The sequence below is a fragment of the Equus quagga genome, chromosome 2 (genome assembly GCF_021613505.1).
Source record: "Equus quagga isolate Etosha38 chromosome 2, UCLA_HA_Equagga_1.0, whole genome shotgun sequence".
Taxonomy (NCBI): Eukaryota; Metazoa; Chordata; class Mammalia; order Perissodactyla; family Equidae; genus Equus; species Equus quagga.
This window is the reverse complement of record NC_060268.1, coordinates 174,897,119-174,912,587: the sequence shown is the minus strand read 5'-3', so window position 1 is coordinate 174,912,587 and position 15,469 is coordinate 174,897,119. Positions and strand designations below refer to the sequence as shown.

General features: G+C 45.9%; 1 protein-coding gene across 45 annotated transcripts in view; it reads right to left on the bottom strand.

Moving 5' to 3' along the window:
* The window catches only part of LOC124235350 (deleted in malignant brain tumors 1 protein-like), a 116,741-nt gene that overhangs the window by 42,209 nt on the left and 59,063 nt on the right, over window positions 1–15,469 (bottom strand). For 43 of the 45 annotated variants that reach the window (XM_046653116.1, XM_046653124.1, XM_046653126.1 and 40 more), the window contains 12 exons: window positions 14,304–14,494; window positions 12,829–12,858; window positions 12,115–12,156; window positions 10,906–11,223; window positions 9,598–9,627; window positions 8,561–8,878; window positions 7,922–7,954; window positions 6,630–6,662; window positions 4,992–5,145; window positions 3,234–3,451; window positions 1,179–1,496; window positions 759–800 (listed from right to left, as the gene is read on the bottom strand). In XM_046653116.1, the coding sequence (XP_046509072.1) occupies window positions 759–800; window positions 1,179–1,496; window positions 3,234–3,451; window positions 4,992–5,145; window positions 6,630–6,662; window positions 7,922–7,954; window positions 8,561–8,878; window positions 9,598–9,627; window positions 10,906–11,223; window positions 12,115–12,156; window positions 12,829–12,858; window positions 14,304–14,494 (1,727 nt within the window). The remainder of the gene's footprint in view (window positions 1–758; window positions 801–1,178; window positions 1,497–3,233; window positions 3,452–4,991; window positions 5,146–6,629; window positions 6,663–7,921; window positions 7,955–8,560; window positions 8,879–9,597; window positions 9,628–10,905; window positions 11,224–12,114; window positions 12,157–12,828; window positions 12,859–14,303; window positions 14,495–15,469) is intronic. The other 2 variants (XM_046653121.1, XM_046653129.1) reach the window with 2 other exon arrangements.

Genomic DNA, 15,469 nt, shown 5'->3' with positions numbered 1-15,469 from the left:
CTGGGAGGGGCCCAGGGTGCTAGCGGGCAGGGCAGTGGCTGCTGAGAACCTGTCCTGGAGAGGCAGGCAGCTGCAGGAGGCAGGACCACACATGCCCTGATGTAGCTGGAATCTTGAGTCTAGGAGGTGACTGCCACACATCGACTTTGAGTAGATTACCAGGAGGAGGTCTACCCTTTCTCTACTCCTGCTGTGTTGGCTAAGCCAGGAGGCCCACAAAAAAGCCCCACATGGCTTCACTTCTCATCTCCAGTCTGCTCTTGACCCACTGGGAGAGTTTGGCATTCAGTGCACCTTTGTTTTCTTGCATGCTTTCACTTTCCAATCTACATTCCCGAGAGGCAAACCTTTCCACTTTCTCTCCTCTCCGTATTGACCCCCTTCTTAGCCACTGTGATGGAAGCTGCCTCCTTCTTTCCCCTCCTGCCCTTCCTTGCTTTGCCATCCAGAGAGGAGAGTTTTGGATGTCATTTCATTTGGGAAATGTGGTTTTTAGCTCATTGTCCAAGTCACTGGTTCTTAACCTTGGCTGCATTTTGGAATCACACGGGAAGCTTTAAGTATGACTGATGACTGGGTATGACCCCAGAGATTCTGATGTGACTGGTCTGGGGTGCAGCCTGGGCATCAGGAATTTTAAGAGCTGTCTAGGTGATTCCAGCATGTAGATCACTGTCCATCAGTGTCTAGGTCAGGACAGAGATTAGACTTCTTATTCACTTTGAAGAGATACTAGAAATTCATAGTGTTGGACCTACCTGAGGGAGCAGGGGTCACGTCTGGAGCCCAGTCTCCAGCATCTGTATGCATGAAAAAAGGGGCAAATTTAGGAAATCTAAATTAAGTTCTATGAAGACAAAGAAGTGGTGGTTTTCTAGTGCGGGCAGTTCTCAAGCAGGCAGGCTTCGTATCACACAAGAAAAAGAGCATGTTTAAATTCTAGAAAAGCAGTTTCAGACCTGGGAAAGTTGCAGAGAACAGGACCCACCAATTGTGTGTGTGTCTTCAGAAAGGAGTCAGGCCCTCAGGGTTCACTGTCAACCTGGCTGAAGGGACTCTCATCTGTCAGGCCACCGTCCTTAGCTTCCCTGGCTCTGTTCTGTGCATGCCCTCCATCCATCACTAAGAAGCTGCTGGCTGAAAGATCAGAGAGAAGCTGCCATAAAAGGAGAGGTTACCTGAGCAGATGACACCAGCATCCTCATGGTGGCCACAATTGTGGTCTGACCAGCCAGAGCTAGGGCACTGGCCAAGGTGGTTCTCGCTTCCTGAACACTGAATGTTGTCCAAAAGGATGTCTCCAGAGCCTGGGCCAAAGTGGCCCCTTCCAGGGGCAGCAATGGCCTGTCCACACCCCAGCTGTCGGCACACCACCTCAGCTTCTTTCAGGTCCCACAGGTCATCGCACACAGTGCCCCAGGTCCCCTGGTGGAGGACCTCTAGGCGTCCTGAGCACCGTCCGGAACCGCCCACCAGCCGCAGCTCTGGTGCATTTTCTAAATAGAGGAAGATTTTATTTTTGAGTTGGGGAAGTTTGAAATAGGAAGGATTTCTAGCTCCCACGTTTGTGGCTAAAGCAAATAAATGCAAGAGCAAAACCTTAAGGATGTCTTGATTCCATAATAGGTTAGAGTTAAGGGCTTAAGAGTGAGATAAAGGTGGGTTTAAACCCCAGTTCTACTGCTTCCTAGTTGTGCAACCTTTGACAAGTTACTTCATCTCCCTTGGCCTCAGTTTCCTCATCTGTAAAGTGGGGACTCTAAGCAGCCTGTATCTCAGAGGGCTGTGGTGAAGATTTGATGAGAATGTGAATATAAAGCACAGTGCTCAGCTCCCAGCACAGTATGGTTCCTGCAGATCTTGCCATGTGGTTCTCTGTGCCACAATTCTGGGTTCCTGGGGAAATGGGTTCCCAGTGGCTTTTATGGATATGTCTTGGATAAGTGCTTGGATAAGTGTAGATTTAATCCCCTGAAGGCATGTGGGCCACTAGAGTGTCTATGACTTCATAAAGCCCAATGGAGATGGCTATTTCTGGGCTGACAGGCTGTGGACAGCTGGAATTACCTGCTGTCTCCTGGAGACACCCTAGGGACAGCTTTCCTATACTGTATCCACAGGCTTTGCCACACTCGCCTTCTTTCTATTTCTCCAAAATGTCCAACTTTTTTCTCCCTGAGAGCCTTTGCATTTGCTATTCTGTCTGGAATGTCCCTTCATTGTCATTCATCACATGTCACCTCCTGAGCAAGGCCGTCCATTCCCACTCAATCCACAGCAGCACCTCATCCACCTCAGGCACTCTCTTCTATTCTACCTGCTCTGTATTCCCAGCCATTATCACTGCCCAAAACCATCTTGTTTATTTACTTGTTTCTGTGTCTTGATTCTCCCTCTCTCCCCCATGTCCACCCTACTATCAACTCCAGGAGACAAGGGCGCCATACAGCTTGCTGTGTCTCCACACTTATAACTGGGTCTGGCACATAGTAGGACCTCAGTAAATATTATTGGGTGAGTGAATGATGATCTTGAGTCAATTAATGGTCTGGATTTCTAATGCTGGACCTTACTTAGCCTCCCCAGGGCAAGATCTCAAACATGCCTTTCAGGGTCAAATATATAAGGAATTCCATTACTCAGAAACAAATACCCCCACCCCCTCACCTCAAACTGAAGCCAGAGACTTACTACCTGGTTTCCTTGGTGACCTGAAAGCTTCACTGGGGCTTCAGCAAGGGCCCCTGATTATCAGATGCCCTACAATCAGCAGGTAGTATGCTTGCTGGGTGCAAAATTGGACCTGGCTCTGGAATGACTGCCTACAGGGCCATGGCTGACGGGGTCCCCAATCCTCTCATTGGGGTGTGAGTCTAGAGTCCAATGCATGCAAGGTATTAAGTGGGCCGGCCGGTAGAGGAAAGTGCATTCTTTAGGAAAGTTTGGCTTCTAGATTTCAGCACTCTGGACAGTTCCCAACGGAGGGTAACGACAAAGGAGCTATGGAGAGGAGCAGCCTGCCCGCTTACGTACAGGCTGCAAATCACTGCCTTATTTCAATCGTCCACGTGGGCTTCTTAGTGGGAAAATCTAGCAGCCATGAAGCAGGGCTTATGGGGCCAAGCGTGGGGGGATTTTAAAACTGAATCCCAGGCCTCTGCTAATAAGGGGGTCCCTCAAATTAGAAACTGTTCTGTCTTTTAAAGACCAAAAACCTACTGGAAGCTTCCTACCTGACTCTCTTTCACCCTGTGGAATCGCATTGAATAGAGCATAAAAGCCAGTATTGGTGATCATAGAGTCACTTCGAAACACCACTGTCATGATGTCTGAAGAGGAGAAAAACATCACAACTGCTGACGCACAGAACTTCCCCATGGAGAGCGAGGCAATCCTGGGGCCATCAAAGATTTCAACTGAGTCATACGGGCATCCAAGGACATCTTCCAGTCTGGGGGAATCAAAGTGAAGGGTCAGCAGCAGGTTAGAATTTCCTAGATCCTAAAGCTTAGAAAGTATGGCAATCATAGAATTGAGTATTTGGATTATATTTTAAATTGTATATTAATATATAAAATATCAATTAATTTTTTTAGATGCCTTATTATTGAAACTCTTATCTTCTTTTCCAGGGGAATATACGAGGCTTATTGTTATAACAGTAAGAGAAACTTTAAAATCATAATGGTTTTGGCCAATCACAACCTATATGGAACATTAGAAAATGCTAATGTACACTTCAAATAAATTCTTAACAGTCAAATCACCTCAATGATCAGCATGTAATCAACATCACAGGCAGATTTTCCTACCTCTATATTTCACAACATTTCCCTACCCAAATTTTTGGGGAGAAAAAACTTGATTTTAAAATAAAAATAATGTCACATATAGGAGAGTATTTGCCCTTTGGCAGTTATTCACAAGGAATGTGTATGAGGAGAATTTGAAGGAATAGACAACTGACAACACAATAGACTTTGGAGGTGTGGGTTCAAGTTTCTCACTTTTGTGGGCTATCTGTGTCCTTATGGTTTTTGTCAACAAAGATAACATATTTCTAAAATATTCTTTGGCATAGGGCATGTCTGACTCCACGGACAATGCATTCCATGCATGCTAAAGGTAGATTTTCATAGCATTTCACAGTATTGCTGTGTTTGTACCATGCTGTGTGTCATATCCAAAAAGAAGAAGGGCTTTGCGTAGACTCTGCTTACAGAATTAAGTATGGGTGAAGAGCTGGGTCTTTAAAAGACGTAGACATAAGGTAGACCTAGGAGAGCTAGCCTTTGGCAAGTCAGTCGACTTCTTTGAGTCTTGATTTCCTCATTTCTAATGGGGATGACAAGGACATCTATCTTAGGGCTGTAGTGACACTGCAATATGACAAAGCATACAAAGGGCAGTCCTGAGCCTGGGCACACTGCAGCACTAAAAAATGTCAGCTGTTATTTTATGCCATGGAGATAAAAAAAGGCAGTGACTTTGGAAAATCTATTCTCATCATGTCAAATATGAGGCAATGGCTCTATGGTCTCCTTTGACTTTGAGGCAACATTTAGAAGATGCAGGGCCCAAGGCTGGAGTAATTGGCTAATGTGTATGCGCGGAAAGCCTTTTGGTATTTGTTTAAAATTTAAATAAAGGAAAAAGAAAGTCTAAGAGGGTAAATATTGGTACCTAGTGTACAACAAGGGCAAAGTTGGTAAGGAGGATTTTTGTGATATTTTTAGAAAAAAATCAAAAGAAAAATGACCAAAATAAGGCTAAGTCAAATATGTCAATAAGCCAGTCATTGAATTTTTCAAGCTAGAAGTAACTCATTGGATAGCACTACAAAATTAACCTGAGCTTCAACTTGGAAAGAATTTTGTGTTCTTTGGTTTTACCCCTAAATGTTTCCCACTAAAAGAAGTATCTTTATTATGATTTCACAAACCAATATTCTTATTTAGACAGAAACTTCTCTTAAAAACTTGTTTTCTTACTTCAAACTTGGGATCATGAGTTCTATGCGGAATTTTTTATCCACATGGATCTCCCAAACACACTGGATGTCTGTTGGGTAATTTTCTGGATACAGCGGACTGGAAAATGAGCCGGAGAGACTAGAAATGACCCCTCCACAAGAGTTACTTCCTCCTAAACAACAGGAAAAAGGATGTCAGGATGTGTCCGCATGGTGTCACTGTGTGATCCCAGTGATGACCAGCTCACTCCTAGTGGCCTGGTGGAGTCAGGCAGCAGTCCCCATGGGTGGGTACACAGGGCTGTCTGAATAGATCTTTAGCTTAAATGTCTCCTGGGAAGGAGAGTCCATTCAATCTAATTCTGATGGGTCAAAAAGTACTAATGTGCGAGAGTTCCCTGCCTTTCCCTCTCTCCCTACCATCTGATAAAGAAAATATTGTATTTGTCCTGTCTACTTACCATTTCCTCCCTCTTTCTAAAGTGGAAGGATTCTTGCCTGCTGGGCGAGAGGCAGAGTAGATCTACATGAGAGATCAGGCAGGAGAGCCGGAGAGACAGAAGCTGTACTTGCCGGCGGAAGAGGCGAGTCTGAAGAGGTTTGGGAACAAGAGGTTCTAGAACAACTCTGGGGTCTGACGAATTGGAGCAAAGGGAAAGGGGACGCTGGGAACTGTTCTGGAGGTCATGACTGGGACTTCCCTTTAAGTACTTTTTCATCACTTTTTCTGGGTAGATTGTGTTTCCTTTAACTCAGTATCTACTGAGATTGGAATTTACAGATTTTTGTATCTGTAAGAGTAAAACACATGAAGTCTAATTCTTCCATATGAGTTGTCATATTAATATAAATAGATATACATTTACACACAGACATATATATTTAAAGCAGCATGCTACACAAAAAAGCAGAAAACTTAGAGGATTATTTTAGAGGAAATTTGAAAACACAATATGCTTTGTTGATCTTGTCACTAAATTATGAAGTTGCTTAATTTTCTTCTTTCTGTTCTCCCCTGACCAACTTGTAATCCTCCGAGAATCCCACAGATTCCTGGTCATTCCTGTGACGGATGGTGGGAAGTGGTGAAGTGCCCAGTCATCCCATTGCTCTATTGTTGATTGCGTTTTAAGGTTACAATAACTGGACCGGGTCACACTGACACCGAAACCCCAGGGAGTCGGAATTCCTGAAAACTCTACATGTGGCAGGGGATGATGGACTGGTGCCCATCCTGGTGTCCACTATTGGACCGTACCCAGAGAAGGCAGGCTGAGTATGGCCAGATGGACTGCCACACTCTCTTCGAGTCTCTTGTCACTCTCCTGTCTACTCAGCCCTGGGCAGATCCACATGCTCCCTTCCCAGCCTGCTCCTTTGGTTAAAAAAGTGATTATTTACAGGCATTAGAAATACAAGTGCCATGCCCATTGGCAATGCTGTGGTGAGGACTGAGGGGCTCCTCTGACTGAGCCCCTGACTGCCCTGGCCTTCTCACAGAAGGAGTCGTGACAGGACTGGCATGGGCAGCAGAGAAGCAGCTTCACACCCACGCTGTGCCACTCCCTTTGTGCCACATCCTGGGCACACCGCCCAACATCTACTATGATGGTTCTCTTGCATGGAGTTACCATTTTGATTTAAAACAAGTGACTACCTGTTATATGATCCTGAAAAGCTGTAGAAAGACCTAGAAGGGAAAAAAAACGGGAGATAACGATGACATACAGGAGAAAAATACTTAGTCTTGCCTACAAGTTAGTGAAATGAACAGGGTTTTCTTAGAAATGTCAATGTACTTAGTGTGAACTGAGAAAAGTCTGAAGGTGCTCAGTGAATATTCTCGACAGTCCTGTGGCAGATTAAAGAAGGCCACAAATTCTTGGATGTGCCTCCTGTCACGAGGTGGGGTCTAGGTCCCTTCCCTTGACCCTGCGTGAGCTCTGTGACCGCTTTGATCAACAGAATATGGTGGAAGTGACACTGTGCCTTAAGAGATGCAGCTTCCACTTCCTGTCACTGGTTTGCTAGTGGCACCCTGAGCCACCTTGTAAGAAGTCTGACTCTCCTGCTGGAGAGACCATGTGAAGAGGCCCTGAGAGCCCCTGCAAAGAATGAGGGCCCTGGCTGAGCCCATCCTTCCAACTGTCCCCACCAAGGCTCTAGGCATATGAGTGCAGTTGTTCTGCACTCTCCAGACCAGCCACTAGGTGAACACCACTGACTGACCCTGGTCAGTCCTATGTGGAGCAGAAGAATCTCTGAGCAGAGCCCTCCCTAAATTCCCGACTCACAAAACCGTGACATATAACTAAATGGTTGTTGTTTTAAACCACTACATTTTAGAGTAGCAATAGGTAACCAGAATGGCTCCTTTCACTCAACGTGGTCTTCCTCATTTCCCAATCATCCATGTAATTTTCAGCTTAGCTGAGTTACATAAAATGAGAAAACAATAGATGAGCCTTCATTTGAATATCCACTGCCCTGGACCCCAACCATGGCCCTTTAACTTTAGACAGCACTGCCCCCTCACTCATCCCCCAACACGTAAAGCTAGCCTTTCCCCAGAAATGTCCAGAAGATATCAAGTTCTTCTCCAGGCAATTGTCTGAGAGAGACTTCTGCCAATGACTTGTGACTTCTGGGTGTTGTCTGAGGCTGTGTGAGGACAGCCATGTGCATTCAAAAGCAAAGTGGCCAAGAGCATCAACAGCTTGGATTCAAACCCACTGGCCAGCCCTGGGTACATTACTAGCTTTCTAAGTCTCAGTTTACCTCTCTGGAAAAGTACTTGCCTCAAGGGGTTATTGTAGGGATTAAATGAGTTATCTACACCAAGGGCTCAGAACAGTGCCTGATTCTTGGCATTTATATGTATTTGATGCTAGTATTACTATCATTATTATTGTTAGAAAGTTGCCTGGACTATAAAAAATATGGACATACCTGGAGGTATGGGAGGAGGCAGGCCTTCTGCATCTGAATTATAAAGAAAGGCAATAGGTCACTATCTTTAGTGAATCCAAAGTTTAGAGGAGGTAGGGTAACAGAGTGTGAATGGGGGATGAAGGGGAGAAGACCACGGCCTTTCTGGACACGGAACCCAGAGCACCAGAACTGCCTCCTGGGCAACTCCAGCCCTCCTCTGGCTGAGTCCTTGGCCTCAGGGGGCAGGGCCACTGCCCCCCAACAGGGTCAACTGCCCCACAACAGTCAGGGCTGGATTACCCGTGGCCACTCTTATGCTGAATCTCCTGGACCACTTGTTGAAAGGCAGATCCCAGAGCCCTTCCCCAAATCTAGTTAGTCATAATCTCTGAGGGCGGGGCCCTGGACTCTGTACTGCAATGCCCCAGGGGGTATTGGTGCACACTAACATTCAAGACCTCTCGTGTACAACCTGGAGTTGCCCATGGCAGGGCATGTGCCTGAGCACAGAGCCTGGTGCAGAGTAGATGCTCAAGGATTGTTTGATGAAAGAATGAAGAGATGAATGGATGGATAAAACTTCCATCTGGGATGCATAGTTTCAAAATGTCTTCAACCACAACATGAGAAATTATTGCCTGAGAGGGGAGAAGATACCTGAGCAGATGACGCCAGCATCCTCGTGGTGGCCGCAGTTGTGTTCTGACCAGCCTGAGTGGGCACACTGGCCCAGGTAGCGCTCCACCCCAGAGCACTGGAGGTTGTCCAGGAAGATGTCTCCAGAGCCTGGGCCAAAGTAGGCCTTCCCAAGGGCGGACACGGCCCGACCGCACCCCAGCTGTCGGCACACGACCTCAGCTTCATTCAGGTCCCACAGGTCATCGCACACGGTGCCCCAGGCCCCCTGGTGGAGGACCTCCACACGTCCTGAGCATTGATCTGAGCTGCCCACCAGCCGCAGCTCTGGCCAGTTTCCTGCACATAGAGATGGGGTATGTGAGTCCCCACGAGACCTACCTGGGGTCCACCAGCATCAGATCTCAGAGGCCAGCAGGACTATGGGGATGGGGGGGGCCATGCCCTGTCTTGAGCCTTGGGGCCTGTCCCTCACATTTCCCATGTGTTCCTGAGCTGCAGATTGTGGGGTCTTCAGCCAGTTCAATTTCACTTCAACAGCATTTACTTGTTGCCTTCCCTGTTAGGCATTTATGACGCAACTGTCAATCAAGAGATCCAGATCCTGCCCTCAGGGAGCCTAAAGTCTATTAGTCCAATGTAGAGTCCAATGTACAGTGCACTATTCCACATGATAAATGTCATGAAGGGGAAGAACAGGACGTTCTGAAGACTAGCAGAGAACAGGGGCCTGGGAAGGCTTCTCTTAAAACAGTGAGAAGGAGCTGGTGAGGGGAGGAGCTGGGGAAAGGCCTTTGAGTCAGAAGACAAAGAATGTACAAAAAGATCCTGAAATGCCACTTCACTCCTGCATGTATCGCTAACACACACACAGCCATCATTACACATAGGAAAATCAAAAGTAACAATTCCAAATGAGACTTTTGAATGGCATCTCAATAGTATGAAAATCTTTGCAGATTAGACAGAGAGTGAACTTAGAGCTGGAAGAATAAATAGCTCAAGGAAAAATCAAGAACAGCTGATATTTAAGTTCCATCAAAAAAAGTGTCACCTACCCGGACTGTTAATAAGTGACTCGTCAGCATCTGTTTATATAGAAAATAAACATGTCAGTCTTTTCCCAAAATCCTGACTTAAATATCTGAAGACAAAGATTTTAACTGCATCTTTATAAGTGTTCATTAACCTGGTATGGGAAAAGTCAGCCCCTTCAAACAACATGGGACTGGGAGATCTAGATTCATCTATGGAATGAATTCATCCAGAATTTGGGATGTGACTTAAACTATGATTTTGCAGCAGATGAGTTTCACTTCGGGGGCACCTTGGATTTACATGATCATCCTCCAGAATATCGAAATTTGGGAATAAGGTGCAGCCCATGAGGCTGTAACTAGGCTAGACATGCTGTGTGTAACAAGACACTACAAAGCAAACAGATGGACAAATGAATGCACAATGAACAAGACGATACTTTTAAACATGTGCCTCAAATTAAGAATCACAGGTAGCAGGTGCTGGGGTACAATGGAGCTGCCTCTCCCGCGGGCACCTCTACGTAACAAGCGCCACTTCGAGTTGGAGTTGCTGATTCAAGTCACACCGGGCATTACAGCTGAGAGTTTATCAAAAGGCATCTCATTACCGCAAAGGTTATTAATAGACATTCCAGAGGTGACTAACTTACTCCCAGCTTATCGTTTACATTTGAGTAAATCCAAAGTATTCTAAAAAATTGTCACAAGGCAATTAAAACTAGCCATTTTAATTCACTGGTTTCCTTGGTGTTGTGATTGAGTGAGGAAGATGGTCGTAAAAATTACGAAATAGGCAGCCCCTTTGTCAGGTGCTGTGCGAGTGCTTTACAAAAGACAGCTTGAATCCTTCCGGCAATCCTGCGAGAAAGCAATTAGCTCCTAATTTTACAGATGAAGAAACGGAGGCTCCGACAGTTTACCTGCTGCCCAAATGCAGCCTGAGTGTCAGCAGTGGCCCTGAGATCTCGGGGCTGCCCAGCTCCGAGTCTCTCTAGCTTTACGACATCCGCTGCCTCTTTGAATGAGAGACCTTTGGATAAACTCCTTAAAAATTTCCATAAGGAAACGTGTCCTTTACGTATGTCTGCATTCAGTAAAGCACACATACCTTTGGTAATTCTTTCTACCAAATTAGAAAATTAGAAAGTTTTATTCTGGGAGGCCAGCAGTTAAAATCTTATATATTTAATCAAGTTAGAAGAGAGAAAGCAAAACTCAAAGGCTACATGTTTGAGGGTCCTGTCTGCGTGGCTGATTCTGAGTGCTAGCAGGGGGTCTTGAAGCACTTTGAGACTGACAGTGATTGTCTGAAAGAGAAGAGGGTACCTGAGCAGATAACACCGGCATCCTCGTGGTGGCCGCAGTTGTGTTCTGACCAGCCTGAGTGGGCACACTGGCCCAGGTAGCGCTCCACCCCAGAGCACTGGAGGTTGTCCAGGAAGATGTCTCCAGAGCCTGGGCCAAAGTAGGCCTTCCCAAGGGCGGACACGGCCCGACCGCACCCCAGCTGTCGGCACACGACCTCAGCTTCATTCAGGTCCCACAGGTCATCGCACACGGTGCCCCAGGCCCCCTGGTGGAGGACCTCCACACGTCCTGAGCACTGACTTGAGCTGCCCACCAGCTGCAGCTCCGGCCAGTCCCCTGCAGACAGACACTTGGTGACTGTTGCCCTCTGGGGATGCTGCACCTTTCCCGAGCTGGTTGAGCTCCCCACCCCACACTACTACTGGGCGTGGAGATCTTGGTAAAAGAGTCAGTCAGCTCGTCAACCTCCTAGTCAAAAGTTGAGAAGTCATTAAGATTGTCAAAATAACATTTAGCCTAAAATGTCCGTTAACTGAGTATCTATTGCACAAGAGGTATATCCTAATCTGTTTTGGTTCAATGCCAAAAAACACTACAAATAATTTGCACGGTGATTTGTGATTTTGTGCAGTGCATTCATGTGCATTTGTGTTCACTTCACCTTTACAACAACCCAGGAAGGGAAACAAAAGAGAATCGGTATTCCTATTTTATCTACGAGGAAACTGAAAGTTGGAGAAGCAAGTGATCCACCCTAAACCCCACATCTGGTAAATAGCAGATGTAAACTCGGGTCTCCTGACTCCAAAGCTCACTGTTTTCCTTTTTTTCTCTGCTCTTCTCTCTCACTGCCTCTGTAATGGCTCTGACACTTGACTCACTTTGAAAAAGGCTACTAGTGATGCGGATGTGACATCAACTGTGGTCAGGGCTGGCCATATAAAGGAAAGATAGGACCCGGCTACAAGGCACCTGTATGCTGCTCAGGGTTTGATGACTCTGAAAGACTCCAGAAAAATGCGCTTTGCTCACCCCAGGATGCTAGGCACCAATAGCTTTGAGTGGCCCTGAGAAGTCTGGATAGAGTCCACTGGACTCTATCCAGATAGATGATCCACTCGCAGTTGGTCTAGTTTCTGCCCGTGAAGCAGGTACAAATATAGATACACGTGCAGGTACAAAGAGGAAAGGACACCTGGGGACGAATGGGCGTAGTCCGGGGCTTACCTGGTCTTGCTGTTACCAGCTTGGGTGGTGATGTCAGGATTGCTGTGGATATAAGACACCCTTAAATAAAAAGGGGGCACTCGGGCAAGTCAAGATAGCACCATTCTGAGATCAGTCTCGGCTAAAAAGCCAAAATTCTGGCGGATTCATTCTCCTGTCATCTTGATGCTAAGTGATCTTCCACATCAAACTCTTTTTGCATGTGAGTCTTGCTGTTTCTCAGCTGTGTGGGATCCAACAGAAATAACATTCCCTCTTTTGCCCAGTCATTGGAACATAATATAACGACACCTAAATTGTGCCATTCTATGCTGACGTGTGTTCACAGTCAGTGTCCTTCAGGAGAAGACAGCTGTTTCTTCTGTAGGCTTCTGCTTTTAGTGTAACTGTTGTTAACCTTCCTTGAATGTAGAGTCTGACTAAGGGTGTTTCATTGTCTTGATAAAAACAAAGAATTAGGAAATCAAATTGACAACTATCAATAGACAGTGACCTAATCCTTGATATGTGTAACTTGGTTCCAGTGTGAATGGGCATCATACTTGTGCAAACAGTGTAAGGGCAGAATCTCTTAGCTATTGTGGGTTTATACAGGAAATTTGGAAGCACATATGAGAGAGATCAGGCTATGAGGTAACAGCACCAGGAGTGGGGACAGAGGAAGAAACATGAAGGAGGAATGAAGACGAAATAGCAACAGTAAACATGACTCACTGATTAGATTCGGGGTCCGTGAAACTGCCTCTGCAAACACAAGGAAACCATCATCGACAACGGTTTAACCACAATTATAGTGACTTTCCCCGGTCCGCTCTGTGACCTAGAGCATCTCCTCTGTGTTTTACAGCATGTTTCCCAAGCTTGCTCAATGAGTCACCCCTGTGCTTGCTAAAAGTCCAGGAGACTCTTCTGAACAGCATTTTGGACAGGTGGATGCTGGAAGAACAGTCCATGAGCTCAGCCTCTTTTCTCTTAGTGGTAAATAGTGTAGGATCCATCACTGGGTGACCTCGGGACAATTACTGAACCTCTCAAGCCTCAGTTTCCTCGTCCTCCTACAGTTTTCTGTAAAAGGGGAAGAACCACGGGTTTGCATGAGGATCAAAGAGATAACAAATGGGGGCTGGCCCCATGGCCAAGTGGTTAAGTTCATGCGATCCGCTGCGGTGGCCTAGGCTTTCAGCGGTGCGCATCCTGGACGTGGACACGGCACCACTCATCAAGCCATGCTGAAGCCGTGTCCCATGTGCCACAACTAGAAGGACCCACAACTAAAAATACACAATTATGTACCAGGGGGCTTTGGGGAGAAAATAAAATAAAATCTTTAAAAAAAAAAAAGAGAGATAGCAAATGAAAAGTGGTTAAAATGTTGCCTGGCATAAAATAGGCATTCGGTAAATGTTAGCTGTTATCTTGATCACTGCTGTTGTCATTACCCAACCTCGAGTACACGCGTTTCCTGAGCAGTACTTGGCTTAGCTTCTGCCTGCCTTCTCACCACACGCCTCACCCATCCCCTCTCTGTGCCCACGCTGCTCTCTCACCAGCTGTACCCTCTCCCTGTTTCTCTACCCACAGCCCATCTAGATTTAAAGACAAATCTAAGGCTGTTTTCTTCTATGTCTTCCTTAATACGTGCAGCCTACATTGCTTTCTCTTTCCTATCTTCTGCTGAGATGCATCTCTGTGTTAATTTAGTATATTCTAGTATATTCTATTTGTTTGTCTTAATTTATTGTATTCTATTTGTCCTCTAATTGCTTCATATGTGTTCGTCATGAACTCCCTCTAGGTTGTCGCGAGCCCCTCTTAGGCTGGGACCACACCTTCTTCTTCTGTAGGTCCTAAAACACTCACCTGGTACTAGACTCGGAATACCTTCAGAAATGGCCTGACTGTGATGACGTGTTTACGTGAAACTAAGCAGCCCATGATGAAGCTGCCAATTATGGAGCATTTATGATGAGCCATCACTGTGGTAAGTGCTTTGCTTGCATCGTTTCAGGGAACTCTCACAACAAACCTAGGAAGTGAGGTTCTCTTATTATCCCCATTGTACAGGGAAGGGACTGAGGCATGGAGAGGTCAAATCTCTTATTCAAGGTCCTGGAGTAAGTGACAGGACTATAACTGTCCCCAGGCAGACAGTCCAGCTCCAGAGTTCCTGCTTGTACCACCATTCTTACCTTTGGTTGCAGAATAATAATAAGCAACGAAGTTTTTTCCTATAGTGTTGAAGCTTCGGAAGTACACGAGGGTCATTGAGCTGGAGGAGGACGCGTAGGTGAGGTAGGAACCAGAGCAGGTCTTCCCCAGGGACTTTGCCGAGGATGGAGGGCCGTCCAGGATTTCAAAATATTCGTTGGAGCAGTTGAGGCTGGGGAAGCAAACACCGATGGATGCCTCTTAGTCTCCTCATCAGCAGATCTTAGAGATGTGCTGTGAGCAGACCCTTTATTTTGTTACTATAAAGAGGCTGGGGACAGATTAGAAGCCTGTCAGCCATTCAAACATAGTATGGATTCCTTTCATCCTGCTTTTTCTCTCCATTGCCGTAAGGGGATGGGATTTTAACTGGAAGAGGGAAGAGGAGGCTGAAGCCCTAGGTGTACCCCTGCTGAGGCCTCCAGCAGCTTCAGACTGCATGGTACTTCAAAGCCTAAGGCCAAGGGCAGGGCCAGGTAAATCAAGGCAAGTGATCGAGGGTCCAGAAGAGGGAAGAGGCTGCTCGGCCTGCCAGAAGGACATGGCTCCAGGTTCCAAACAACCTGTTGACCAGCTTTGGGCAGCCGGATTGCCCAGAGGGAAGTGCACTACCAAATCTGCTCAGCTTGGCTTGTGGAAGTCGTCTGATGTTATTGGCTGTTGTTCTTCACTGTAAAGTTTCGTCCAGATGCCACGAGTGCTAAAATCAGAAAACCACTTCCTTGCCTCAGCCCAATGGGCCATCCATTCTGAGTCATAATTTGATTAAGCAAAATTCAGAAGTGATAAATAACTTTAGTTGTTTCCGAGGATTAATTTCCATAAGACATTCATCTATGAGTGACATCAATCTGGATTACTTATAATATTAAAACCTAAAATTTCCTGATTCATTAGGTCTGGGGGTTCCCTGGAATCTGCATCTTTACCCAGCAGGATGAAATACACACATTCTCTCCCTCTTTCTCTCTCTTTCACATCCACACACACATCTATCCAAACTATATGAGGTGAATTTCATTTCAATTAAAAATTTGTGGAAGCACACAAAAATCAATTGTATTTCTACATAATAGCAACAAACGTGGAAACCGAGATTAAAACCACAGTATCACTTACAATCACTCCAAAAGAAGTGAAATACCTA